Source organism: Mobula birostris, chromosome 19 (genome assembly GCF_030028105.1).
Source record: "Mobula birostris isolate sMobBir1 chromosome 19, sMobBir1.hap1, whole genome shotgun sequence".
NCBI lineage: Eukaryota > Metazoa > Chordata > Chondrichthyes > Myliobatiformes > Myliobatidae > Mobula > Mobula birostris.
Genome location: NC_092388.1, coordinates 6,319,183 through 6,345,208, shown reverse-complemented (window position 1 = coordinate 6,345,208; position 26,026 = coordinate 6,319,183). Strand labels below are relative to the sequence as shown.

The 26,026-nt window shown below is 42.4% G+C and overlaps 1 protein-coding gene across 4 annotated transcripts in view; it reads left to right on the top strand.

The window, feature by feature from the left end:
- The window catches only part of LOC140212416 (sodium bicarbonate cotransporter 3-like), a 145,476-nt gene that overhangs the window by 102,888 nt on the left and 16,562 nt on the right, over nt 1–26,026 (top strand). For all 4 annotated transcript variants that reach the window (XM_072283178.1, XM_072283176.1, XM_072283177.1 and 1 more), the window contains 8 exons: nt 4,205–4,450; nt 8,238–8,343; nt 9,133–9,294; nt 10,906–11,019; nt 18,255–18,416; nt 20,654–20,905; nt 21,933–22,001; nt 22,093–22,266. In XM_072283178.1, the coding sequence (XP_072139279.1) occupies nt 4,205–4,450; nt 8,238–8,343; nt 9,133–9,294; nt 10,906–11,019; nt 18,255–18,416; nt 20,654–20,905; nt 21,933–22,001; nt 22,093–22,266 (1,285 nt within the window). The remainder of the gene's footprint in view (nt 1–4,204; nt 4,451–8,237; nt 8,344–9,132; nt 9,295–10,905; nt 11,020–18,254; nt 18,417–20,653; nt 20,906–21,932; nt 22,002–22,092; nt 22,267–26,026) is intronic.

The window sequence follows — 26,026 nt, the reverse complement described above, 5'->3', positions numbered from 1 at the left end:
AGCAAGTTATAACATTATTATACCAGGCAACAAGTCATTGTTCTTCAGCATAATACCGTGCTTACTCAGTCTGACATATTAGAGTCATAGAGCAATGAGGCAGGCCATCAGTCTACCACCTTGCTGACCTGGTGTCCTCCCAGCTAGTCGCAATTTCCTGGCGGATGGACCTGTACCTCACTGAGGCCAAACGGCAGCTCTCTGACACCTCCTCTTACTTACCCCTGGAACAGAACCCCACCAAAAAACATCAAACCATTGTCTCACGTACCATCACCGCCCTTATCAACTCCGGAGACCTTCCATCCTCAGCCACAAAACACATAATTCCCACACCCCGCACTGCTCGGTTTTATCTCCTCCCCAAGATCCACAAGCCTGACTGTCCCGGTAGACCCATAGCTTCTGCCTGCTCCTGCCCCACCGAACTTGTATCTGCCTACGTGGACTCCATTTTGTCACCCATAGTTCAGTCCCTCCCCACCTACATCCGGGATACATCCCATGCTCTCCACCTCTTCAATAACTTCCGGTTCCCCAGTCCTGACCGCTTCATCTTCATTATGGATGTCCAATCCTTATACACCTCCATTCCCCATCAAGAAGGCCTCAAATCCCTCCGCTACTTTCTGGACAATAGACCTCACCAGTTCCCCACCATCACTACCCTCCTCCATTTGGTGGAACTGGTACTCACACTTAATAACTTCTCTGGCTCCTCCCACTTTCTTCAGACCAAGGGTGTAGCTATGGGCATGGGCCCCAGCTATGCCTGCCTCTTCGTTGGTTATGTGGAACAGTCTGTGCTCCAAACCTATACTGGTACTGCTCCCCAACTTTTCCTTTGCTACATTGACGACTACATTGATGTTGCTTCCTGTACCCATGCTGAGCTTGTCAATTTCATTGACTTTACTTCAAACTTCCACCCAGCCCTCAAATTCACTTGGTCCATCTCGGACACTTCTCTCCTCTTTCTTGATCTCTCGGTCTCCATCTCTGGAGACAGACTGTCCACTGACATCTTCTATAAGCCCACTGACTCTCATAACTACCTCGACTATACCTCTTCCCACCCTGCCACATGCAAAAATGCCATTCCCTATTCCCAGTTCCTCCATCTTCGCCGCATCTGCTCCCAGTATGAGGCTTTCTGTTCCAGGACATCTCAAATGTCCTCTTTCTTTAAGGATCGTGGTTTCCCTTCTACCGTCATCTCTGATGCCCTCACCCAGAACTCCTCCATTTCCCGCACTTCAGCCCTCACCCCATCCTCCCGTCACCACAACAGGGACAGAGTTCCCCTTGTCCTCACCCACCACCCCACCAGCCTCCGGATCCAGTACATTATCCCCCGCAACTTCCGCCACCTTCAACAGGACCCCACCACGAAGCACACTTTCCCTCTTCACCCCTCTCCGCAGGGATCACTCCCTCCGCGACTCCCTGGTCCACACATCCCTCTCCACGGATCTCCCACCTGGCACTTATCCCTGTAAGCGTAAGTGCTACACCTGTCCCTACACCTCCTCTCTTGCCACCATTTAGGGCCCCAAACAGTCCTTCCAAGTGAGGCAACACTTCACTTGTGAGTCTGTTGGGGTCATCTATTGCATCCGGTGCTCCCGGTACGGCCTCCTCTACATCGGTGAAACTCGACACAGATTGGGGGACCGCTTCGTTGAGCACCACCGCTCCGTCTGCCACAACAGATAGGATTTCCCGGTTGCCACCCACTTCAACTCTGCTTCACATTCCCATTCGGATATGTCCATACATGGCCTCCTCTACTGCCATGATGAGGCTAAACTCAGGTTGGAGAAGCAACACCTCATATACCCTCTGGGTAGTCTCCAGCCCCTTGGTATGAACATTGAATTCTCCAACTTCCAGTAATTCCTTCCCCCATCTCAGTTTCACTCTGCCCGCTCCACCAGCTGCCTATCACCTCCCTCATGGTTCCGCCTCCTTCTACTACCCATTGTGTTTTCCCCTATTCCTTCACCTTTCCTGCCTATCCCCTCCCTGCTTCCCCTCCCCCACCCCTTTATCTTTCCCCTTACTGGTTTTACACTTGGAATCTATCAGCCTCCTCCTTCCCACCCTCCCCCCAACCTCCTTTATAGGGCCTCTGTCCCCTCCCTCTTCAGTCCTGACGAAGGGTTCCAGCCCGAAACGTTGACTGATCATTTCCACGGATGCTGCCCAACCTGCTGAGTTCCTCCAGCGTGTTGTGCGTGTTGCTTTGACCCCAGCATCTGCAGAATATTTTGTGTTCGCAATTTCCTGTGTCTAGCCCATATCCCTCCACACCATGTCCCTATTCAAGTGCTTCTTAAATGATACTATTGTACCTGACTCAATCACTTACTCTGGCAACTCATTTCATATACTCACCATTCTCTGTGGGGGGGGGGGGGGGAGTGGAATTGCTTCTTAGATCCCTTTTAAATCTTTCCTCTTCATCCTAAATTTATGTCCCCTAGTTTTCAACTCCCCCACCCATCTTATTTATTTCTCTTATAATTTTGTACATTTCTATAAGATCACCTCTCATTCTTCTGCACTCCAAAGAATAAAGACCTAGCCTACCCTACCTCTCGCAATAACTCAGGACTACTGGTCTTGATGACACCCTCAAATCTTTTCTGCACTCTTTCTAGTTTAACTGCATCTTTCCTATAACAGGTGACTCGAACTGTATGCAGTACTCCGAAGTACAACCTCACCAATGACTTATTCAATTGCCACTCCTGTACTCAATGCCCTGACTGATGAAGGACCTTTTTCACCAATGTGTGTACCTGCAATACCTTAATGAACAATGCACTTGTACTCAGAGGTTCCTTTGTTCATTAATCTACCTAGTGCCCTACCACTCATAGTATACTGTAAGTCCTACATGGTTTGATTTTCCAAAATGCTTGAGTTAATTCCCAGGATTTAAGGTTAATCTAATGGAATCATAGTTAGTATATCTGAAGGACAACAGGACAGTACTGCCTTAATTCTGAGGAAGAGGAATTATTTTTGTGACTGGCTTTTGCAGGAGAGTTTTGGTTTCCTTTATTGTAATTTCTGAAGTACTTAAGCATCAATTAATGCAAGATGTGTTGGCTTGATAATATAAAAAGTCAATCATATTTGACAACATCAATCTGGTCTCTGGACAGTCTGGGAATGGAGCAGTCATTCTTTCACTTGATCTCCAGCTTGGATGGATCTCCTCTCTCACAGATCAGGACAAACTTGGTCTCAAGCTCACTTTTGATAGCCTGCTTAATGGAGAGTAGAGTCATTGAATCATGAGCCTCATGGTGTCAAAGGTTGATCTCAGAAGCCAGTTTAATTAGGACTTATTCCTGCAGCGTGGTGTGTACGAAAGCAGCTTAACCTGCTCTCATTGTCTTGTTTCATTGATTTTTTTCTCCATACTCGATTAACCAATTCTGTCAGAAACCTGAACAGTTAGAATTGAAAAGGCAAAAGTCAGTTGTCTAACTCTCTGATTTTGTAACTTGCATGCTTTAGAAATAGCATTTGGAAATCAATTGCAATCTGGGCATCATTCCTGAGATTAACAAGTTAGTTAGTACAGTTATTGCATTGTGATTCAAGATCGTTTAATGTCATAATCATAAACAAGAGAAAATCTGCAGACAACAGGAATTCTGCAGATGCTGGAAATTCAAGCAACACACATCAAAGTTGCTGGTGAACGCAGCAGGCCAGGCAGCATCTCTAGGAAGAGGTGCAGTCGACGTTTCAGGCCGAGACCCTTGACGAAGGGTCTCGGCCTGAAACGTCGACTGCACCTCTTCCTAGAAAATCTGCAGGTGCTGGAAATCTGAGTAACACATACAAAGTGCTGTAGGAACTCAGCAGGCCATGCACCACCTATGGAAAAGAGTACAGTCAACGTTTCAGGCTGAGACCCTTCATCAGGACCTGATTGATTTTTCTTGATAACCTTTAACGAAGAAAATGGTTATATCATTTGTACTGGTCCAGAAGCATGTTATTACAATAGCATTGACACCCAACATAATGTAATAGGCTACCCATTAGTCAATCAGGCAAATACTTCAAACTACTTTGTGATTATAAATTAGTTTGTACACAGGCAATTGTAATTGCATTGATTTTGTATTTTGTCAGCAATTATGTACTAAAGTATGACTCAATTACCTATTTCTTTCAACAGAGAATATGAGCTTTCATATCTGTCACTCCGTGCCAGCATTGGACTGTGGACTGCATTTCTGTGTATTGCATTAGTTGCCACGGATTCGAGTAGCCTGGTTTGCTACATCACTCGCTTTACAGAAGAGGCCTTTGCTGCTCTGATTTGCATTATATTCATTTATGAAGCTTTGGAGAAGCTCTTTGACCTGGGAGAGAAGTATCCATTCAACATGAACACTAATCTGGAGGCACTTACCCAATACTCGTAAGCAGAAACAATTGATGCATTTTTCTTTGCTTACTGTAATTTTGATGAAATTATCATATGCTTCCATGCACCTGTGTCACTGAGGGGGAGACAGAGCCTGGGCACAAGCCTCTGGGCTTCAGTCAAGTACAAAGTACGGGTAAAGGGCATCACTGAAATAGAAACACAACATGCCAGGAATACTTACTGAAGCAGGTCAGGCTGCAGAGTGGTAAGATAGAAGTGGTAACGTGATCTGTCATTGATGTTTTGGACCCATCATCAGAGCTAAGGCACATGGATGGCCCTGAGTCAAATAACGTGAAGGAGGATTAGCCCTCTGGGTCAATTGGGAGAGAGGTCATAGTCTGACATATATGGACCATTGTCCCAGTAAACTAAATAATAAATTGCTTCAATAAAAATACAAATCTGTTACCCTAAATTGGTAACTTGGTTTATTATTGTCACATGTATAGTGAAATATGTTGCTTTGCTTGCCATTCATACAGATCACATCGTCATCGGATACATTGAGGTAGTACCAGGGAAAAACAATAATAGAATGTGGAATAATGTGTTACAGTTTACAGAGGCAGTGCAGTGCAAGCAGGCAATTAGTTGCAAGGTCATGGTGAGGGAGACTGAGGTTAAGAGTCCATCTTATTGTACGAGGTCTGTTCCGTAGCCTTTTAACAGTGGGATAGAGGCTGCCCTTGAGCCTATTAGTATATGCTTTCAGGCTTTTGTATCGTCTGCCTGATAGGAGGAGAGAGAAGAGATGATGTCTGGGATGGCTGGTGTCTTTGAATATGTTAACTGCCTTCCCAAGGCAGCAAGAAGCAAAGGCAGAGTCCATGGAGACCTACATTAATAAAAGTATGCAAGGAGGTTCTGAAAGAATCAGAATCGGGTTCATGGTGACTGACATCAGTCATGACATTTGTTGTTTTGCAGCACAAGTACAGAGCAGCTATAACAAATTACTTGAATTTCAATACAAATAAGTACATACTGCAAAAGAGGAATAGTGAGGTAGTGGTCATGGGCCATTCAGGAACCTGATGGCAGAGGGGAAGAAACTGTTCCTAAAATGTTGAGTGGGCATATTCAAGCTGCTGCAGCTCTTCCTTGATGGTAGCAATGAATAGAGAACATGTCCCGGATGTTGAAGATCCTTATGTCTGCCGGTTTCTTGAGTCGTCAATTGAGAACATTAGATCTGGTTTCTCAAATGCTCGTTCATAAGTACGAGCTGTTCATAAGTTGGGCATTTGTAAGCTGGGAAGAACCTGTATCTTGTAATTGTTTATACAATCTTCCCATCTACACATTAACTGTTGCATGTTACTGCTATATTATAGTTGAGACTACACTTCACAAGTATTTCACCCAATATCCTCAAATAAAAAAGAGCATAAAAATCAGATCTTTTTGTACAAGATAATTATATTCATCTGCACCTCTATTGAAATGATGATTACTAATGTCCTCCTCTTTTCCACCACAAACCTTGTCTCCTATTCTCTTCGTTCCATCACCTCACTGAAATATTTTTTGATGACTTTAGTATTCAGTCCAGATAGTATTTATTTTGTTTATACCTATAAAGAAGTGTTAATTATAATGAGCTGAAATAGGTATCACATAGAAGGGTGGAGAGGAGGTTCACAAGAATGATCCTGGGAATGAAAGGGTTAATGTAGGAGGATCATTTGATTGCTTTGGGCCTGTACTCACTGGAGTTTAGAAGACTGAATGGGAGGATCTCATTGAACCCTATTGAATATTGAAAGTCCGAGATAACTTGGATGTGGAGAGGATGTTTCCTAGAGTCGGGTAGCCTAGAACCTGAGGGCACAGCTTCAGACTAGAGGGAGGTCCATTTAGAACAGAGATGAGGAGGAATTTCTTTAGCCAGAGGGTGGTGAATCTGTGGAATTCGTTGCCGCAGACAGCTGTGGCGTCCAAGTTATTGGGTATATTTAGAGTGGAGGTTGACAGGTTCTTTATTAGTAAGAATGTCAAAGGTTACAAAGAGAATGGGGTTGAGAGAGTTAATAAATTAGTCATAATGGAATGGCGGAGCAGACTCAATGGGCCAAGTGGCGTTGTTCTGCTCCTGTGTCTTGTCTTCACGCAGCGTATCATAATGCAGTTAAAAATAGAATGCATTGCCTTACAAAATGTGGGAAGTCCATGTGGAGGAGTTGTAAACAGAAAAAGCCATCCCCTTCTCGCAATTCCTCCGTCTCCGCTGCATCTGCTCTCAGGATGAGGCTTTTCATTCTAGGACGAGGGAGATGTCTTCCTTTTTTAAAGAAAGGGGCTTCCCTTCCTCCACTATCAACTCTGCTCTTAAACACATCTCCCCTATTTCACGTACATCTGCTCTCACTCCATCCTCCCGCCACCCCACTAGGAATAGGGTTCCCCTGGTCCTCACCTACCACCCCACCAGCCTCCGGGTCCAACATATTATTCTCCGTAACTTCCGCCACCTCCAACGGGATCCCACCACTAAGCACATCTTTCTTTCCCCCCCTCTCTCTGCATTCCGCAGGGATCGCTCCCTATGCAACTCCCTTGTCCATTCGTCCCCCCCATCCCTCCCCACTGATCTCCCTCCTGGCACTTATCCGTGTAAGCGAAACAAGTGCTACACATGCCCTTACACTTCCTCCCTTACCACCATTCAGGGCCCCAAACAGTCCTTCCAGGTGAGGCAACACTTCACCTGTGAGTCAACTGGGGTGATATACTGCGTCCGGTGCTCCCAATGTGGCCTTTTATATATTGGTGAGACCCGACGCAGACTGGGAGACCGCTTTGCTGAACATCTACGCTCTGTCTGCCAGAGAAAGCAGGATCTCCCAGTGGCCACACATATTAATTCCACATCCCATTCCCATTCTGACATGTCTATCCATGGCCTCCTCTACTGTAAAGATGAAGCCACACTCAGGTTGGAGGAACAACACCTTATATTTCGCCTGGGTAGCCTCCAACCTGATGGCATGAGCATCGACTTCTCTAACTTCCGCTAAGGCCCCACCTCCCCCTCGTTCCCCATCTGTTACTTATTTTTATGCACACATTCTTTCTCTCACTCTCCTTTTTCTCCCTCTGTCTCTCTGAATATACCTCTTGCCCATCCTCTGGGTCCCCCCCCCCTTGTCTTTCTTCCCAGACCTCCTGTCCCATGATCCTCTCATATCCCCTTTTGCCTATCACCTGTCCAGCTCTTGGCTCTATCCCTCCGCCTCCTGTCTTCTCCTATCATTTTGGATCTCCCCCTCCCCCTCCAACTTTCAAATCCCTTACTCACTCTTCCTTCAGTTAGTCCTGACGAAGGGTCTCGGCCTGAAACGTCGACTGCGCCTCTTCCTACAGATGCTGCCTGGCCTGCTGCGTTCACCAGCAACTTTGATGTGTGTTGCTTGAATTTCCAGCATCTGCAGAATTCCTGTTGTTAAGCCAATACACTTGATGAACTGATTTAGATCAATATGTCAGAACTCCTGTTTAATGCAATAATATCTGTGGATATATCTTTTATTGAAAATGTTAACAGATCCAAATGTATACAGTAACAGAAAACATTATTGCATACATTTGTTACATGCTTGGTAAATAATAATATGAACATTGGTTAAATAGTATGGTTTACTTTCTGTTTATGGCCAAAAGATCAATCAGAATGGATAATTCACCACAAAGGAGAAAAATAATGATTTCTGTGTAATTTCCTGCAATGTTTTTTAAATGTCTGATTTTTTTTTTTGTTTGGATAATACTTTCTTAGATGTGCCTGTGCTGAACCATCTAATCCTTCCAATAGTACGTTGAAGATTTGGCGCCAAAGTAATATATCTGCAGATAATGTTGCATGGGGGAATCTCACAGTTTCAGTGAGTATCATGTTTAGATATCTTTATGCATCATCTGTTCTATTTAAAACTGCTTTGAAATGCCTTGAATAGTTTGTCTTTGGTGAATGAAACCTATCAGCCCAGAATGAAGCAAGCAAGTGTCACAGTCGTAGAGTACTACAGCACAGATACAAGCCATTCTGCTCATCTAATCGATGCCATCCTATTATTCTGCCCTGGACCATAACCTTCCATACCCTTCCCATCCATGTACTTATCAAATTAATTGTAAATGCTGAATTTGAACCTTCATGTACCATTTCCACTGGCAGCTAGTTCCACACTCTCACGACCCTCTGAGTGGAGTTGTTCGCTCATGTTCCCCTAAACATTTCACCTTTTACCTTAGTCCTAGTCTCACCCAAATTCAATGGAAAAAGCCTGCTTGCATATACCCTGTCTACACCATTCACAATTTTGTATATATCTATCAAATTTCCCCTCATTCTCTTATGCACCATGGGACAAAAAGGTCTGAACCTATTCAACCTTTTCCTGCAACACGGTCCTCAAATCCCAACAACATCTTTGTAAATCTTCCCTGTTCTTTTTCATATTTTTCTTGTTGGTAGGCAACCAGAACTGCACACAACACTCCAAGTTTGAGCTCACTAATGTCTTATGCAACTTCAACATGACCTTCACATAACATTAACGTTTTGAATGAACTTTACCAATATTTTGCTTAATATGTTGCATGCTTTTCTGAATGTTGTGTGAATTGCTTTTACTTTTGCCATTATATTGTTATTGTGTGTTTTCCCTCAGGAATGCCAGACGTACGGTGGGATGTTTGTTGGTCCAGCCTGTGGCCACCATGGGCCTTATGTTCCTGATGTCCTCTTCTGGTCAATCATTTTATTCTTCTCAACGTTTTTTCTTTGTTCCTTCCTGAAGCAGTTCAAAACTAAACGTTACTTTCCAACAAAGGTAAAGTATAAAGTAACTGTGCTGTATTTATAGTTTGAAGTTTTTATCTGATTTTAAAAAGTGGAATCTACATCATTCCAGACTTGAGCATGTTGTTATCTCCAAGGTCCTACAGTAAAGCTCTGATGTTCTGCAGTGCTATTTTCATTAATCCTGATGGTTAAGGAATCGCTCAACTGGTTCTATTTCATTGCTCCAATTTAATCTTACCTATGCTCTGTTCTGGCACTCCATTTATACCCTCTGTTGGACATGTTCTCACACTTCCTCAAAACTCATACCTGTGATTCTGTCTCCCACTCCCCCTCTAAACTCCGAGGCCCCGTTTCTGCGCTCCTTTTAAATCTACTGGACCACTTTTCCTGGGTTCTCTTAGTTTGTTCCCCTCTCTTTTAACTCAGCAGATTCACTGGAAAATTTATTTTATAACTGTATAATACTTTAAAACAAAAGTAAACTAAAAGGGTGTTGGATATAAATAAACACAATATCCAATGGTCCCAAAAATTTGCCTGTCCTATTACTTATGCATGGAGCAGGAACTATAACGCTGTAGTATGATTAAACGTCTTTACTGAGTCATGCTAGTAACCAAATCTTCTGGGAAACTTACAGTGCAGGAGCAACAAACCGGGCCTGACAAGACAAAAGATCACGCTCACTCGAAAGCGCACACACAAAAGACGGTGTCTCCTGCATGTAGGAGGCCCAGTCGATTCATCGTGCAAGTAATCGGCTGCATACACAACCGCCACATTCTTGCAATCAATATGGTACAAGTCCAATATAACTAAAGTCATATTACAGTATTGAACCGTGTTTCAGGACCCGAAATGTTGACAATTTCTTTGCTCCTACAGATACTGCATGACTTACCGGGTTCCTCCAGCAGATTTTGCTCCCGATTCCAGCATCTGCAGCTTGTGTCTGTGTGCTCCACTGTCTCTTTCGAATGAGAGGTTAAGTCATTAAGGGGTCTTGGCAGGGTAGATGTTCCCCTCGATAGAGTATCTAAAGTTAGATTCTCAAAATAAGGATTAGTTACTCAGGAATAAGTGGAGGAGTACTTTTTTCATCCATAGGCAACACACATACACACACCAAATGCTGGAGGAACGTAGCAGGTCAGGCAACATTTATGGAGGGGAATCTGAGAAAGGATGTGCTGAAATTGGAGAGGGTTCAAGGGAGATTCACGAAAATGATTCCAGGATTGAATGGCTTGTCATATGAAGAGTGTCCGATGATTCTGGGCCTGTATTCACTAAGAGCTGTTAGCGCAGGTGGTGCACATGAGTTTGATTTCAACGTTTAAGCAAAGTCTGGACAGGTACATGGATGGCAGAGTATGGAGTACTATGGTCTGGGCAGAGGTCAGTGGGCTAGGCAGCTTAAATACTTTGGCACAGACTACATGGACTGAAGGGCCTGTTTCTGTGCAGTACTTTTCTATGAGTCTTGACAATTCTTCTAGTACTAAATACCCAGGAATCTGTCATCTTTATAGTTTTTACTACTAGTGGTATCATCTGTTGGTTGAGTTTTTTATTAGAAAAAGAACACCTTACTTCCAGCATTGTATTGAACAAATTTTGTTCATTGTCATCGTAGGTGAGAGCCATCATCAGTGATTTTGCTGTGTTTATTACCATTCTTACTATGGCATTGATCGATTTTCTTGTTGGCGTACCCTCACCAAAACTTACAGTGCCCGACCGGTTTGAGGTAAGAGCATTGTTCTTTTTGTTATTCTCATCATTATGTGTCGTGTCTTAAGACATAGCCGATCATGGTCTTCCATCTGTCTTACCATCTGTTGTTCTTATTTCTATCCATGACCATGACGTTGATCTTGGCAATTTTTAATACAGAGCTGGTATAACAAATTTTACAGAATTTTTTTTACAGTGTCTTTACAAGACAGGTGACCTTAGACATTATCAATACTTTGTCTGCCTGTCGTCAGTAGTTGCATAACCAGGACTTGTGATATGCATGAGCTGCTCATACAACCATCCACCACCTGCTCCCAAGGCTTTATGTGACCTTGATCGGGGAAAGGGGGGTAAGCAGCTGCTACAACTTGCCCAAGGGTGACCTTCAGGCAAGTGGAAAGGAAGGGCGCCTTACACCTCCTTTGGTAGAGACGTTTCTCCACCCCGCCACCCATCTTTGTTATATCTTATTTGATTTAAGTCATGGTTTACTGATCGAAAGTGTTTGTATGTGAACTTCTTTGTGAGCTGGGAATTATTGAGTCATGTGTTTACAACGATAGTAACTAAATTACTTTTGAAGATTTTATTTTGGAATACACGTGTAACCCTCTCTCTGCAGCTCGTAACAAGCCAGGCTCATTAGCTACCTCTGGCTAACAGCCATGTGACTCAGCATTGCAATGGTAATGGTGAGAAGGCCACCTTCAGTAAGGAACACACATTTAGGTTCAATATGATTTGGCTTCAACCCAACAGGAAAGTTGAAATGTTCCAATGCGAGAACGGAGAATGGTGAATGCTGTGTAATGCTGCCCCATGCAAAGTTATCATTCGCCAGGAAATAACAGACCTTACACTGGCATAAACTTAAACTGGAAGTATATTTGCAGGTATTTCAACTTTAGCAATCAGTGAATAGAAAAAAAAGAACAAAAGGGCCCAGTACATTTATAACAGTCTGAATGTGCACATTAACGTTGGAACTCATTTCTGGTGTAGTTGGGTGCTTTGCTTTGATTACTTACACGCTGATCCCAAGTTGTTCATGAAAGACCCCAGCAACAGTTTGAACTTCCCTCGAAGACCATTTCAAACGAACTGGCTAACTCAGGAGTATTAGCACTTCCTCCTTGGAACCATCTGACTGCATAAAGCACTCCTTACAATGGGGTCTCTCCTTCGAGTGGCATTTTGCAAGCATCTTCCGTTGAGCTCCACTCTGCTGCTCCTGGCAACATAGACCCAAAACCAGACTACTGTCCCTCAAAAATCTGAACCCACCCAGTTCTCTCGAATCTTCCATGGCATTCCACTGGACAGAGTGTTACAGCACATTACCAAGACAAACCCAGTTGACCGACATAACATTCCTAGGCTGAGCAAACAGTTCCTATCTCAGCTGAAGCTAAAACACTAGTCTATGAAGCTTAACTAACAGAACACACTGTGTTTGCAGAAAAGCTGCTTAAAGTGTAACAGCATAGCAGTTGAAATACAATAAAGCAGATTCTTTATCAAAAGCTTTTTATATGGGGTGTTACGTTGAGGTTGTATAAGACCTTGGTGTGGCCATATTTGGAAGATTGTGTGCAGTTCTGGTCACCTACCTACAGAAAAGAGAGCAATAAGATTGGAAGAGTACTGAGAAAATTTACAGGAATGTTGCTGGGACTTGAGGACCTGTTTTGTCAGGAAAGATTGAATAAATTAGGACTTTATTCCTTGGAGTTTAGGAGAATGAGAGGAGATTTGATAGAGGTGTACAAAATGATGAGGGGGTATAGATAAGGTAAATGCAAGCAGGCTATTTCCACAAAGGTTGAGTGAGACTACAACTAGAGGTAATTGTTGATTAAGGGTGAAAGGTGAAATACTTACGGGGAACCTGAAGGGGAATCTTCACTCGGAGTGTGGTACAAGTGTGGTCTGAACTCCCAGCGGTAGCAGTTAATGCAGGTTTGATTTGGATATGTAAGAAAAGTTTGGATAAGTACATGGATGAGTGAAGTATGAAAGGCAATGGTCCAGATGCAGGTCGATGGAACTAGGCAGAATAACAGTTTAGTACGGGCTAAATGGGCGTAAAGGCCTTTTTCTGTGTTTTAATGCTCTGACTATCTGAATGTTTAGTTTAAACAGAAAAAATTTGATTAATAGCTACCATTTGTTCACTATACAATTTTTTCTATTGTGGCATTTATGAAGTGTTAAAGAGTTAGTGTTAATATGTGCCTTTTCATAACAAAACTCTGGATTCTGCAGAATATCAGGAAAAGCAGAGAAAATTTTCGTTTAACTATTACATGTCTTTTGAATAGTTAGGCGAAATGGAATGCAGAAAGAGAGAGGAAAATAATTTGAGGCCCACGTTTTGCAAGCTCTGCTAATACTGGTTGAGTAGAGAAGTCCAGTGAATTAGCACAGGGAAGAGTGCAGAAGGTAGGGTTTGGGGAACATTGAAAGCCAGAGTATGGTGTGCAGTAAGTTCTTACCCTGTTCCAGGTTGGGGAAATCTTTAGTTGTTAATGTGCATTAATAACTAAGGATTAAATGAACAAGAGCTTTTCTTACTAAATTTCAAAATTAGATGATAAACTGTACAAGAAGACAAAGTTCTGATTTCCTTGTCCTGGGCTGGTAGTTGTGGAAGGTCATTATGTTGGAATTGAGTTCATCTTAATTATAATGTTTACCTTAAGGAGTGGTCTTGCATATAGACTTCCAGAAGAGTCATAGAACACTACAGCACAGAAACAGACCTTTCGGCCCATCTAGTCTGTGCCGAACCATTATTAATCTGCCTATCCCCATCAGCCTGCACCGGGATTGTAGCCCTCCATACCCTGTTCCATCCATGTACCTCTCCAAATTTTCTTAAATGTTGAAATCAAACCCACATCCACCACTTGTGCTGGCAGCGCATTCCACACTCTCACCATCCTCTGAGTGAAGGAGGTTCTTCCTCATAGTCCCCTTTAACATTTCATCTTTCACCCTTACCCTATGGCCTCTAATTGCAGTCTCACCCAACCTCAGTGAAAAAAGTCTGCTTGTATTTACCTTATCTACATCCCTCATAATTTTGTTTATCTCTATCAAATCTCCCCTCAATCTTCGACGTCTAGCGACTAAAGTCTCAAAAGATTCAACCTTTCCTTGTTACTCAGGTCCTCAAGTCCTGGCAACGTCCCTGTAAATTTTCTCTACGCTCTTTCAACTTTATTTACATCTTTTCTGTGGGAAGGTGCACACAATACTTCAAACTGGGCCTGACCAATGTCTTATACAAATTTCAACATAACATCCCAACCCCTGTACTCAGTGCATTGATTTATGAAGGCCTATGTGCCAAAAGCTTTCTTTACAACCCTATCTGCTTGTGACACGACTTTCAAGGAATTATGGATCTGTATTTCCAGATCCCTCTGTTCAACCACACTGCTCAGTGCCCTACTGCTCACTGTGTAAGATCTATCCTGGTTGGTGCTACCAAAGTGCAACACCTCACACCTGGCTGTATTAAATTCCATCTGCTATTTTTCAGCTCATTTTTCTGCCCAGCCCAGATCCTATTTCAAGCTTTGATGGTCTTCCTTGCTGTCCACTATAATTCCAACCTTGGTGTCATCCATAAATTTGCTGATCCAGTTTACCAGACTATCATCCAGATCGTTTATATAGATAAGAAACATCAACAGACCCAGCACTGATCCCAGCGGCACACCACTAGTCACAGGCCTCCAGTCAGAGAGGCAACCATTTACAACCACTCTCTGGCTTCTTCCATGAAGCCAATGCCTAATCCAGTTTACTACCTCATCTTGAATGCCAAGCGACTGAACCATCTTGACCAACCTCCCGTGGGGGATCTTGTCAAAGGCCTTGTTAAAGTCCATGTAGACAACATCCACTGCTTTGTCTTCATCAGCTTTCGTGCTAATGTCCTCAAAAAAACTCTTTAAGATTGGTTAAACACAACTTACCATGCAGAAAGCCATGTTAGCTATCAGCCCCTGTCTATCCAATTACAGTACTTGTGTATTTATTGTGAAGTACATAATAAATCCAATAACCATAATAGAATCAATTGAAGACCGCACCAATAGGGCAGACAACCAGTGTGCAAAAGACAACGAAGTGCAAATACAAAAGCAATTAAAAATAAACAATAAAAATCAAGAACATGAGATGACGTGTCCTTGAAATCAAGTCCTTAGGCTGTGGGAACATTTCAGTGATGGGACAAGTGAAGTTATCCCCTTTGGTTCAAGAGCCTGATAGATGTTCCTGAACCTGGTGGTGTGAGTCCTGAGGCTCCTGTACCTCCTTCCTGGTGGCAGCAACGAGATGAGAGCATAACCTGGGTGGTGTGGATACTTGATGACTGCTGTTTCCCTGCTTTTCTGCAACAATGCTCTGTGTAGATGTGCTCAATGGTGGGGAGGGCTTTATCCTGTATGAACATGGCTGTATCCACTACTCTTTGTAGGACTTTCTGCTCAAGGGTATTGGTGTTTTCGTACCAGTTTGTGATATGGCCAGTCCACCATACATCGCCACCATACATCTATAGAAGTTTGTCAAAGTTTTAGATGTCATGCTATATCTTCACAAACTTTGAAGGAAGTAGAGGCATTGTTGTGCTTTCCTTGTAATTCCGTTTATGTGCGGGGCCAGGCTGGGTCCTCTGAAATGATAGCTCTAAGTTACTTTGATAATAAATTTACTTCAAACTTTGATGAAGGTAATTGAAATCTATCCTTAAAGTTATCTTTCAAGTGCAAGGAATGATAGGATATAATATTTAACCTAAAGTCTTGCTTCATTTGTGTCCATGAGTGGTGATGAGATGTTGATTTTCTAAGGCTGTCAATATTAGGAACAAACAAATTTTTAATGTCTAGAGAAGCATCAAGGTGGTTAAGTCTCCAGGGTGTAATGGAATCTATCCCAGGATACTATGGTAGGCAAGGGAGGAGATTGCTTGGGCTTTCACGGAGATTTGTGTATCCTCTTTAGTCACATATGGGGTTCCAGAAATCTGAGAGTAATCTCAATCCTCCTTTGCTTAAGAGAAGAACCAGGGATAATCCAGGAAATTATATTTTAGGGAAATGATTGAAGATTCTGAGGTACAGGTTTCACATGCAAGGGCTTGTTTGGGACTAGCTTTCCAGAAGATGAAGTCACATGGGATCCACAGTGAGTTGCTGATTTAGATTCAGAATTGGCTTGGCTGTCGAAGAGAGTGGAAAGGTTTTTTTGAATGGAGGTCTTTGACCAATGGTGTTCTGCAGGTATCTCTGTGTTATATACACAGTGGCCACTTTATTATGTACACCTGGACACCTGCACATTAATGTAAATATCTAGTGAGCCAATCATGTGATAGCAACTCAGTGCATAAAAGCATGCGGACGTGGTGAAAGTTCGGTTGATGTTCAAACCAAATGTCAGAATGGGGAAGAAATGTGATCTAAATGACTTAGACTGTGGAGTGATTGGTGCCAGACAGATGAGTATCTCAGAAACTGCTGATCACTTGGAATTTTCATGCACAACAGTTTCTAGAGTTTACAGAGATTGGTACAATAAAAAAAACAACATACAGTGAATGGCAGTTCTGTGGGTGAAAACACTTTGTTAATGAGAGAGGTGAGAGGAGAATGGCCAGACTGGTTCATGCTGACAGTAAATCAAATAACTACGCATTACAGCTGTGGTATGCAGAAGAGCTTCTCTGAACACCAACAAATCGAACCTTGAAATGGACGGGCTACAGCAGCAGATGACAATGAACATCCACTCAGTAGCTAGTTTACTGTGTACAAGAGGTACATAAGTTTATATATTAATAGTCTGGATGAAACCATAGATGGTTCAATTAGTAGAATTGCAGATGACGGGAAAATCAGTGGAGTTCTGGATAGTGAGGAAGTTGGCCAGAAGATGCAGCAGGATACACCTCCTCCTTCAATTGGATCTGAGATTTCCTTACTTGTAGACTCCAGCCAGTTCAGATTGGTAACAACATTTCCTCCATGATTTCCATCAACAAAGGTGCACCACAGGATTGTGTGCTTAGCCCCCTGCTTTACACCTATGACTGCGTGGCAAGTTCATAACTCCCTGAAAGCAGCCACACCAGTGGATAGGATAGTAGAGAAAGTGTACAGCGTACTTGACTTAATTGAGGGAAAATTGTGTCTAACTGTTGACATAGCAGTTGCACATATCTTTGATTTGGTCATATATGGAGTAACATGTACAGTTCTGATTGTGGAATTATAAGAATGACGTGGAGGCTTTGGAGAGGGTGCAGAAGAGACTATGATGTTGACTAAATTGGTGTGTATTAGCTATAAATAGAGTTTGGTGCCTTGGTAGCATATCAGTTAGCATGATGCTGTTACAGCTTGGGGTGTGGGAATTCTAAGTTCAGTTCTGGCTACCTCTAAGCAAGTTTGTGCTTTCTTTTCTGTGTGTGTGCATGGGTTTCCTCCGGGTGCTCCCACTTCCTCCCACAGTCCAAAGACGTACAGATGAGTAGGTTAATTGTTCATTGTAAATAATATTTCGATTAGGCTAAGGGTTAAAACAGTGGGCTGCTGAGCGGTGTCTTGAAGTGCCAGAAGGAAATTTTCCGCACTGTATCTCTAAATAAAATGGGTTGTTTTAAATTATTTTCCATGATCTTTAAACATCCTGTTATGAAAACAGTTGCCAATGCAAATAATCTTGATCTTGTAATCTGCTATCAGATTTCCCCTTTCCATTCTATGAAGATTTCTAATTTCTCTGCTAAATCTGTCATTGCTGAACTGATCTAGGAAATGTTACTTACACCCTTCATGTAATATTCTCATCTTTTGTAAAGTGTGGTGTTCTCACAATGGAATGAGCTGAAGAAAAGTATTTTTCTTAGCACTGTTTCAGCTACTTTTTGTCTTGCATCATTGGGCTGTCGTTCTTCCAGAAGGGCCTGTTCTGCGCTGTATCCTAAACAAACAAATAAATAAATAGATCACTATTTCTTGCTATTAACTTTAAAACGTTTAACATTTTCTTAACTCATTTTAAGTCTTGATAAAGTGTCTCGGGCTGATATGTCAACTGTTTATTCCCCTTTTTAGATGCTGCCCGACTTGCTGAGTTTCTCCAGCATTTTGCGTTCAAGATTACAGCATCTGCAGGATCTCTTGTGTTTTTAATAACTATAGTTTGTTTTTCTCTTGCATGCAGCCTACTCGAAAAGACAGAGGTTGGTTTATAGATCCACTTGGACCGAACCAGTGGTGGACTATGCTTGCTGCTCTTGTTCCAGCTTTGCTTTGCACTATCCTTATCTTCATGGATCAACAGATCACTGCTGTTATCGTCAACAGAAAAGAACACAAGCTGAAGGTACTTTATTGCTTATGACAGTTCCCTTGCATGTAGCATTCAGCCCATTGAGTCTGTTCCAGCATTCAAACTCGGCTGATGCCCTTACTAATCAAGAACCTAGCAAACTCCATTTTAAATATAAGGACATAATAAGAACATAAGAAACAGGCGCAGGAGTAGGCCATCCGGCCCATCGAGCCTGCCCCGCCATTCAATAAGATCATGGCTGATCTGTCTGTAAACTCAGCTCCACCTACCTGCCTTTTCCCCATAACCCTTAATTCCCCTACTATGTAAGTATACCCAGTGACTTGGCCTGCACAGCCATCTGTGGTAATGAATTCCACAGATTCACCACCCTCTGGCTGAAGAAATTCTTCTTCATCTTTGTCTTAAAGGGATGCCCCTCCATTCCAATACTGTGCCTTCTGATGCTAGACTCTCCCAATCCTCCCAAAAGAAATTCCTCATCTCTGTTCAACACCTCTTGACTATGCTAAATTTTTTCTAAAATCTGGAATTATCCAATTGGATTATTCTTGACCTTTCTATTTTTCTAGACACAATGGAGTGTATGAGGCCATTTGTCCATGGGCACTGACTGTGTTGTTGATGAGGATCAAAACTATTAAAAGCTGTGGTGAATGATTGACATTAAGCCTTTGGCCCTCAGATTTATCTTGCTTGTATTTTTTATCTGAGCTGGTGATGGCTTTTTCCTTGTTGAAAGCTGTGTGTGCTTTTGCAGTTTTCCCCATTTGGGAAAAATGTGTTACTTCTGCTTTGTGTTCATGGGTTCTTGAATTGGCAGCAAGTACCACAGGAATCAGTGAATGAGGCCATTTGGGTGATCATCTCAGTGGAATAGAATCCTATCAGTTCTATCCTATAGAGTTTTAAATGGGACATCGAGACACTTAGTATTTTTAACAGAGGGAATAAATAAAATTACTGGAATATACGGAGAAGAATAATAAAATTACTGTAAATTTCTCCTCCCTTGCCCTTCTTTCTTTCCATTCCCCATTCTGGCTCTCTCTTACCTCTTTTTTCTTCTCAACTGCCCTACACCTCCTTCCCTTTTCGCTCTTCTCCTATCAGGTTCTTCCTCCTTCAGCCCTTTATCACTTCCATCTATCATCTCCCAAAGTTCAATGTATGTATACCATATACAACCTTGAGAGTCATCTTCTTGCAGGTAGCCACAAAACAAAGAAACACAAGAGAATTCACAAAAAAAAACACACCACAAAGACATCCAGTGTGTGAAAAAGGAAGAACAAATCATGCAAACAATTTTTAAAAAATGAAGAAATAAGCCATAGAACATAAACCATAGATTCCCCACAGCCATGGAGCCAGTTCAGTGCTGCAGCCGGTCCAGAAGCCTGATGGCTGCAGGCCACAGCTCATCCTCCACCCTTGGCCTCGACACCTTAATCTTTCTAATCTAGCTTGGTGCTAAAATCAGCCAAACATAGATTAGTTATCTGCTCTTGGGCCTGGGCTTCACTGTTTCAGTCCAGCTCTAAGTCTGCTCCAGCATTGGTCACTGTGGCCATACCTGCATACTTGAGAGTCCAGTTCACCAAATATTTCAGGATATGGCAGGCTGTACAGATGGTTCAAAAGCACACCTGCCAGCAGGAAATTACGGGCTGCAGTTTACAGTGAATGTTGTCCCAAAAATGTATATTTTGTAGAATTGTTAGTAGTTTTGTTAGCTGTCTGCAAAACGTCACCATCTCTCACCAGCACCACCTTCACCATATACTCCCCAGCTGCTTACTTCATCCTCCTCATCTATCTACACACCTACCCCCTCACCTTGTCTCACCTATACCTGCCAGCTGGTACTCCCTCTCCTCCTTTCCCCACCTTCTTATTCTGGCTTCTGCCCCCTTTCCAGTCTTGTTAAAGGGTTTCGGCACGAAATATCAACTGTTTATTCTCCTCCGTAGATGCCGAACTCCTGCAGCATTTTCAAGATTCAAGGTTCCAGATTCACTTATTATCAATTATACAACATTGAGATTTGCTTGCTTACAGGTAGCCAAATCTCAAGGTTGTATAATTTATATATTATTTGATGTACATTCTTTGTGTGTTTCTCAAGATTTCAAGCATCTGCAGAATCTCTTGTGTTTTCATTTCAAACCAAAATATATTGGTGCTAACTAGAAAGTACCATCACTATTCATTTCATTTTAATGTACATGTTGCTAGTTGCTCATATTCTGTTTGTTGTTTTGCAGAAAGGTTGCGGTTATCACCTTGATTTGTTGATGGTAGCTATTATGCTAGGAGTGTGCTCAATTATGGGCCTGCCTTGGTTCGTGGCTGCCACGGTCCTCTCCATCAGCCACGTCAACAGCCTCAAGGTAGAATCGGAGTGTTCAGCACCTGGAGAACAGCCCAAATTCTTGGGTATCCGAGAGCAGCGAGTTACTGGCTTACTGATATTCGTTCTAATGGGGCTGTCTGTCTTCATGACTTCTGTTCTCAAGGTAAGGTGAAGGGTACTGAAGGCTTGTTGGCATCCAGAGGCATTTTTTAAATTAAAGTTCAGGGACATTGTTTCAGATTTAAAAAAAATGAAAACCCATCTTTGTTCATAAATGAATCAAATTTCCATGAGTGAGTATACGTATTGCAGATGCATTTATTTCTGGCATGTTAAGAAACTTTTAGGTTATCAAATGCAATGCTTCTTGGGCATATGGGGTTTGTCAGCCATGGTTGGCACTTGTCTAGGAGCAAACCTGTGCTGCCTTGTGGCTATACCCACTCATGAGGAAGGCTTCGGGAGTAAACCCTGAGGAAATATCTGGAGCTGGAGTCCCTAAGGCTGCCCTACATTGAGCTCAACACTGACTGGAAACTCCTGCGACGTCGATGGTGTCAAACTGTATCAGTCTCTGTCGTTCCTTTGGATTCATCAGCTGTGTGGAGAGGGGGAGCCTGCATATCATACTGCCCTGGTTTGCATACTGCCTTGTGTGTCAATACATAGACAGCTAGGATGTAACACTCTGGCGATGGAGGGTCTCAGGGAATCTACCTGGACTATGTTTTCTCTCCTTTTATTCTGACATTTTATGGGAGATGCAAAAGCCTGAAAGCATGTACTACCAGGCTGAAGGACAGCTTCTATCCCACTGTCATAAGATTGCTGAATGGTTCAGTCATATGACAAGATGGACTCTTGACCTCACAATCTACCTTGTTATGATCTTGCACCTTATTGTTTACGTGCACTGTACTTCCTCTCTATCTACAACATTTTATTCTGCATTGTGTTTTTTATTCTTGAACTCAAACCACTGTGTAACTATTTGATTTGTATGAACAGTACGCAAGACAAGCTTTTCACTGTATCTTGGTACACGTGACAATAATAAACCAATTCCAATTTGAATCCAAAATGCATTGAATATCTTGTTTGCAAATTCACTTATCAGTTGAAGAAAATAATGTTTATAAAATATATAAATTTGCTGCTTTAAGTGAATAACATTTATTTCTTATTTGCAGCTTATCCCAATGCCAGTTCTGTATGGTGTCTTCCTTTACATGGGGGCTTCTTCCTTGAAAGGAATTCAGGTATTTCTGCTAAATACAATAAAATTCAAATAATCTCTCCAAGTTCTTCCCTAAGAACATTATAATTTATAAACTATATTTCTTTCACCAGTTGTTTGACCGTTTGAAATTATTTGGGATGCCAGCGAAACACCAGCCTGACTTGATATACCTACGCTACGTACCACTTTGGAAAGTGCACATCTTCACTGTTATTCAGCTTACCTGCCTTATCCTCCTCTGGATCATTAAAGCTTCAGCTGCTGCAGTTGTCTTTCCTATGATGGTGAGATTATTGGTTATTTCCATTATATTGTAGACATCGCTAAGTTTCGATCTTTTTTTTGTTTTGTTTTGTTTTGTTCATGGGAGATGGACATTGCTGATGTGACAAAGATATTGTGTCAGTCCCTAATTCAACCATTAATTAGTGGATGCTGGGTCAATAATCTGGAGCCATGTAAGGTAATGCCTAGCAGCACAGATAAGGATGGCAGGTTTTCTTCCCGAAGAGCAGTGACAATCTGGTATTGTAATACTTCTATTGTGCTAAATGTTCAGTTATTTAGAACGTAGAACATTACAACATAGTACGGGCCCTTCAGCCCACAGTATTGTGCTGACCTTTTAACTTATTCCAAGATCAGTCAGACTCGGACTGAAGGACCTGTTTCTGTGCTGTACTTTCCTCTGATTCTAAGACTCTAATCTAACCCTTCCCCCTTACATAACTATCCATTTTTCTATTATTCCAGAGGCCATCTCAGAGTTTCTTAACTGTCCCTAATGTATCTGCCTCTACCACCAACCCTGGCAGAGTGTCCCACTCTGAAATCATAGTGATCTATTAGACATTTATCGGAGCCAATAAGAAGAAGCGAGGTGTTAGCGGAGCAGTCGTTGTGTGATTGAACACTGTTAGAATGACCAGGCTTTGGCTTAACAGGATTAGGCAAGAGCAAGCTTGGGCAAGCACAGATGGAGATTCTAGGTAAGTTTCTAATAAGCTTTTTTTCTGTTAGTACATAGTTAGTGTGCTGAGAATGGGTCCGGGGTTAGTGGTGTATTCCTTGTGTGAGATGTAGTAACTACATCTCACACAACTACACACCAATAACTACATCTGCATGAAGTGCATTGAGCTGTATCTCCTCAGAGATCACGTTAAGGAACTGGTGCTGCAGCTCAATGGTCTTCTGTTTGTACAGGAGAATGAGGAGGTGACAGGCAGGAGCTACAGGAAGGTAGTTACCCCTAAGTTTAGCATGTGGGTGCTTGGGTGACTGTCAGGAGAGGGAAAGAGAATAGGCTGCCATTACAGAGTACCACTGTGGCCATTCCCCTCAGTAATAAGTATACTGCTTTAGATACTCTTGTGGGGATGACCTAACAGGGGGTAGCCACAGCAACCTAATCTCTGGCACTGAGTCTGACTCTGTGGCTCAGAAGAGGAGTGCAGTGGTGATAGCGGATTCCATAATTGGAGGACCAAACAGCAGATTTTGAGGATGTGAAAGAAACACCTGGATGGAATGTTGCCTCCCAGGTACCAGGGGTTAGAGCTGTTTCAGATCAGATCTATGGCATCCTAAAGGGGGACTTTGAACAGCCAGAAGTTGTGGTCCACCTTGGTATAGGGTAGTTATCTCTGGATTGCTGCCTATGCCACGCGCCTGTGAAGATAGGAACAGGATGATTTGACAGAAGAATGTGTGGCTGAAGGATTGGTGCAGGGGCAAGGTTTCAGATTTCAGGATCATTGAGATCTCTTCTGGGGAAGGTATGACCTGTACTAAAAGTACGGGTTACATCTGAACCCGATGGGGACAATATCCTTGCAGACAGATTTGCTGGAGCTGTTGGGAAGGGTTTAAATTAATTTAGCAGGGGGATGGGCATCATAGTGATAGGGCTGAAGATGGGGCATTTGGTATACAACTAGATGCAGTATGTCGTGAGACTGTGAGGACGGATAGGCAGATGATAGGGAAAAATTGCAGTCAATGAAATGAGTTAAAGAGTAACAGTTGGCCAAAATCGGAAAAGTTGATGAATGCAGGACTGCAATTTTATATCTGAATGCCCGCCATATACAAAATAAGGTAGATGATCTTGTAGCACAGTTAGAGACTGACAGGTATGATGTTGTGGGCATCACTGAGCTGTGGCCGAAAGAAGGTCATAGTTGGGAGCTTAACATTCAAGAGTATACGTTGTATTGAAAGGACATACAGCTAGGCAGAGAGGTTGGGGTGGCTCTATTGGTAAAAAATGGACTCATCCTTAAAAAGGGGTGACATAGGATCAGAAAATGTAGAATCCTTGTGGGTAGAGTTAAGAAACCGCAAGGGTAAAACACCCTTGATGTGAGTTATATACAGATCTGAACAGTAGCCAGGATGTGAGCTGCAAATTATAACAAGGCATAGAAAAGGCATGTAAAAGGGGCAATGTTGTGATAGTCATGGGGGATTTCAGTATACAGGTAGATTGGGAAAATCAGGCTGATACTGGATCCAAAGAGCAGGAAATTTGTAGAATGCCTACGAATTGGCGTTTCAGAGCAGCTTGCAGTTGAGCCCAACAGGGGAACGTCAGTACTAGTTGTGTGATGACCCAGTCTGACGAGGGAAGTTAAGGAAATAGAACCCTTAGGATGCAGTGAGCATAATATAATAGATCTCACCCTGCAGCTTGAGAAAGAGAAGCTAAAATTGTATGTATCAGTATTACAATGGAGTTAATGGAATTACAGAGGCATGAGAGAGGAGCTGGCCAAAGTTGATTCGAAGGGACACTAGCAGAACAGCAATGGCTGGAGTTTCTGGGAGCAATTTGGAAGGCACAGGAAAGATACATCTCAGATAAAAAAGTACTCTACAGGGTCAAAGACTCCATATGAGCAAAAGCGAAGGTATATAATACAGCAAAAATTATTGAGAAGGTGGAGGATTGGAAAGCTTTTAAAAACCTAAAAGAAGGCAACTAAAAAGGCCATAGAGAGAGCAAAGGTGAAATATGAAGTAAGCTAGCCAATAATATAAAAGAGGATACAGAAAGTTTTTTCAGATATCTAAAGAATAATGAGAGAGTATAACGAACCGCTGGAAAATGATACTGGAGAGGTAGTAATGGGGACCAAAGAAATAGCATATTTTGCCTTAGTTTTTACCATGGAAGTCACTAGCAGAATGCCCAAAATGCAAGAGTGTCAGGGGGCAGAAATGAGTGTCATTGCTATTACTAAGGAGAAGGTGTTTGGGAAGCTGAAAAGTCTGAAGGTAGCTAAGTCACTTAGACCAGATGGAATACACCCCAGGGTTCTGAAAGAAGTAGTTGAAATGATTGTGGAGGTATTAGAAGTGACCTATCAAAAATCACTGGATTCTGGAATGTTTCCGGAGGGCCAGAAAATTGCAAATGCCATTCCACTCTTAAAGAAGGAAGGCAGAAGAAAGGAAATTATCAGCCAGTTAGCCTGGCTTCAGTTGTTGGAAAGGTATTGAAGTCTATGATTAAGGATGAGGTTTTGGGAAACTTGGAGGGTCATGACAAAATAGTCAAAATCAGCATGGTTTCCTTAAAGGGAAACCTTTCCTGACAAATCTGTTGGAATTCTTTGAGAAAATAGCAGGCAGGAAAGACAAAAGAGAGCCCGTGGATGTTGTTTATTTGGATTTTCAGAAGGTTAACAAGAAGGTTAACATGGAAGCTACTTAACAAGATTGGAGTCCATGGTCTTACAGGAAATATACTAGCATTGGCTTATTAGCAGGAAGCATAGAGTGGGAATAAAGGGAGCCTTTTCTGGTTGACTGCTATGACTAGTGGTGTTCCACAGGAGTCTGTGTTGGGACCACTTCTTTTTACATCATATGTCAATGATTTGGATGACAGACTTGATCGCTGTGTAGCAACATTTGTGGGTGATACGAAGACAGATGGAGGGACAGGTGGTGTTGGGGAAGCAGGGTGTTTGCAGATGGACTGGGACAGATTTGGAAAATGGTCAAAGAAGTGGTAGATTCAATATAGTGCAGGGAACT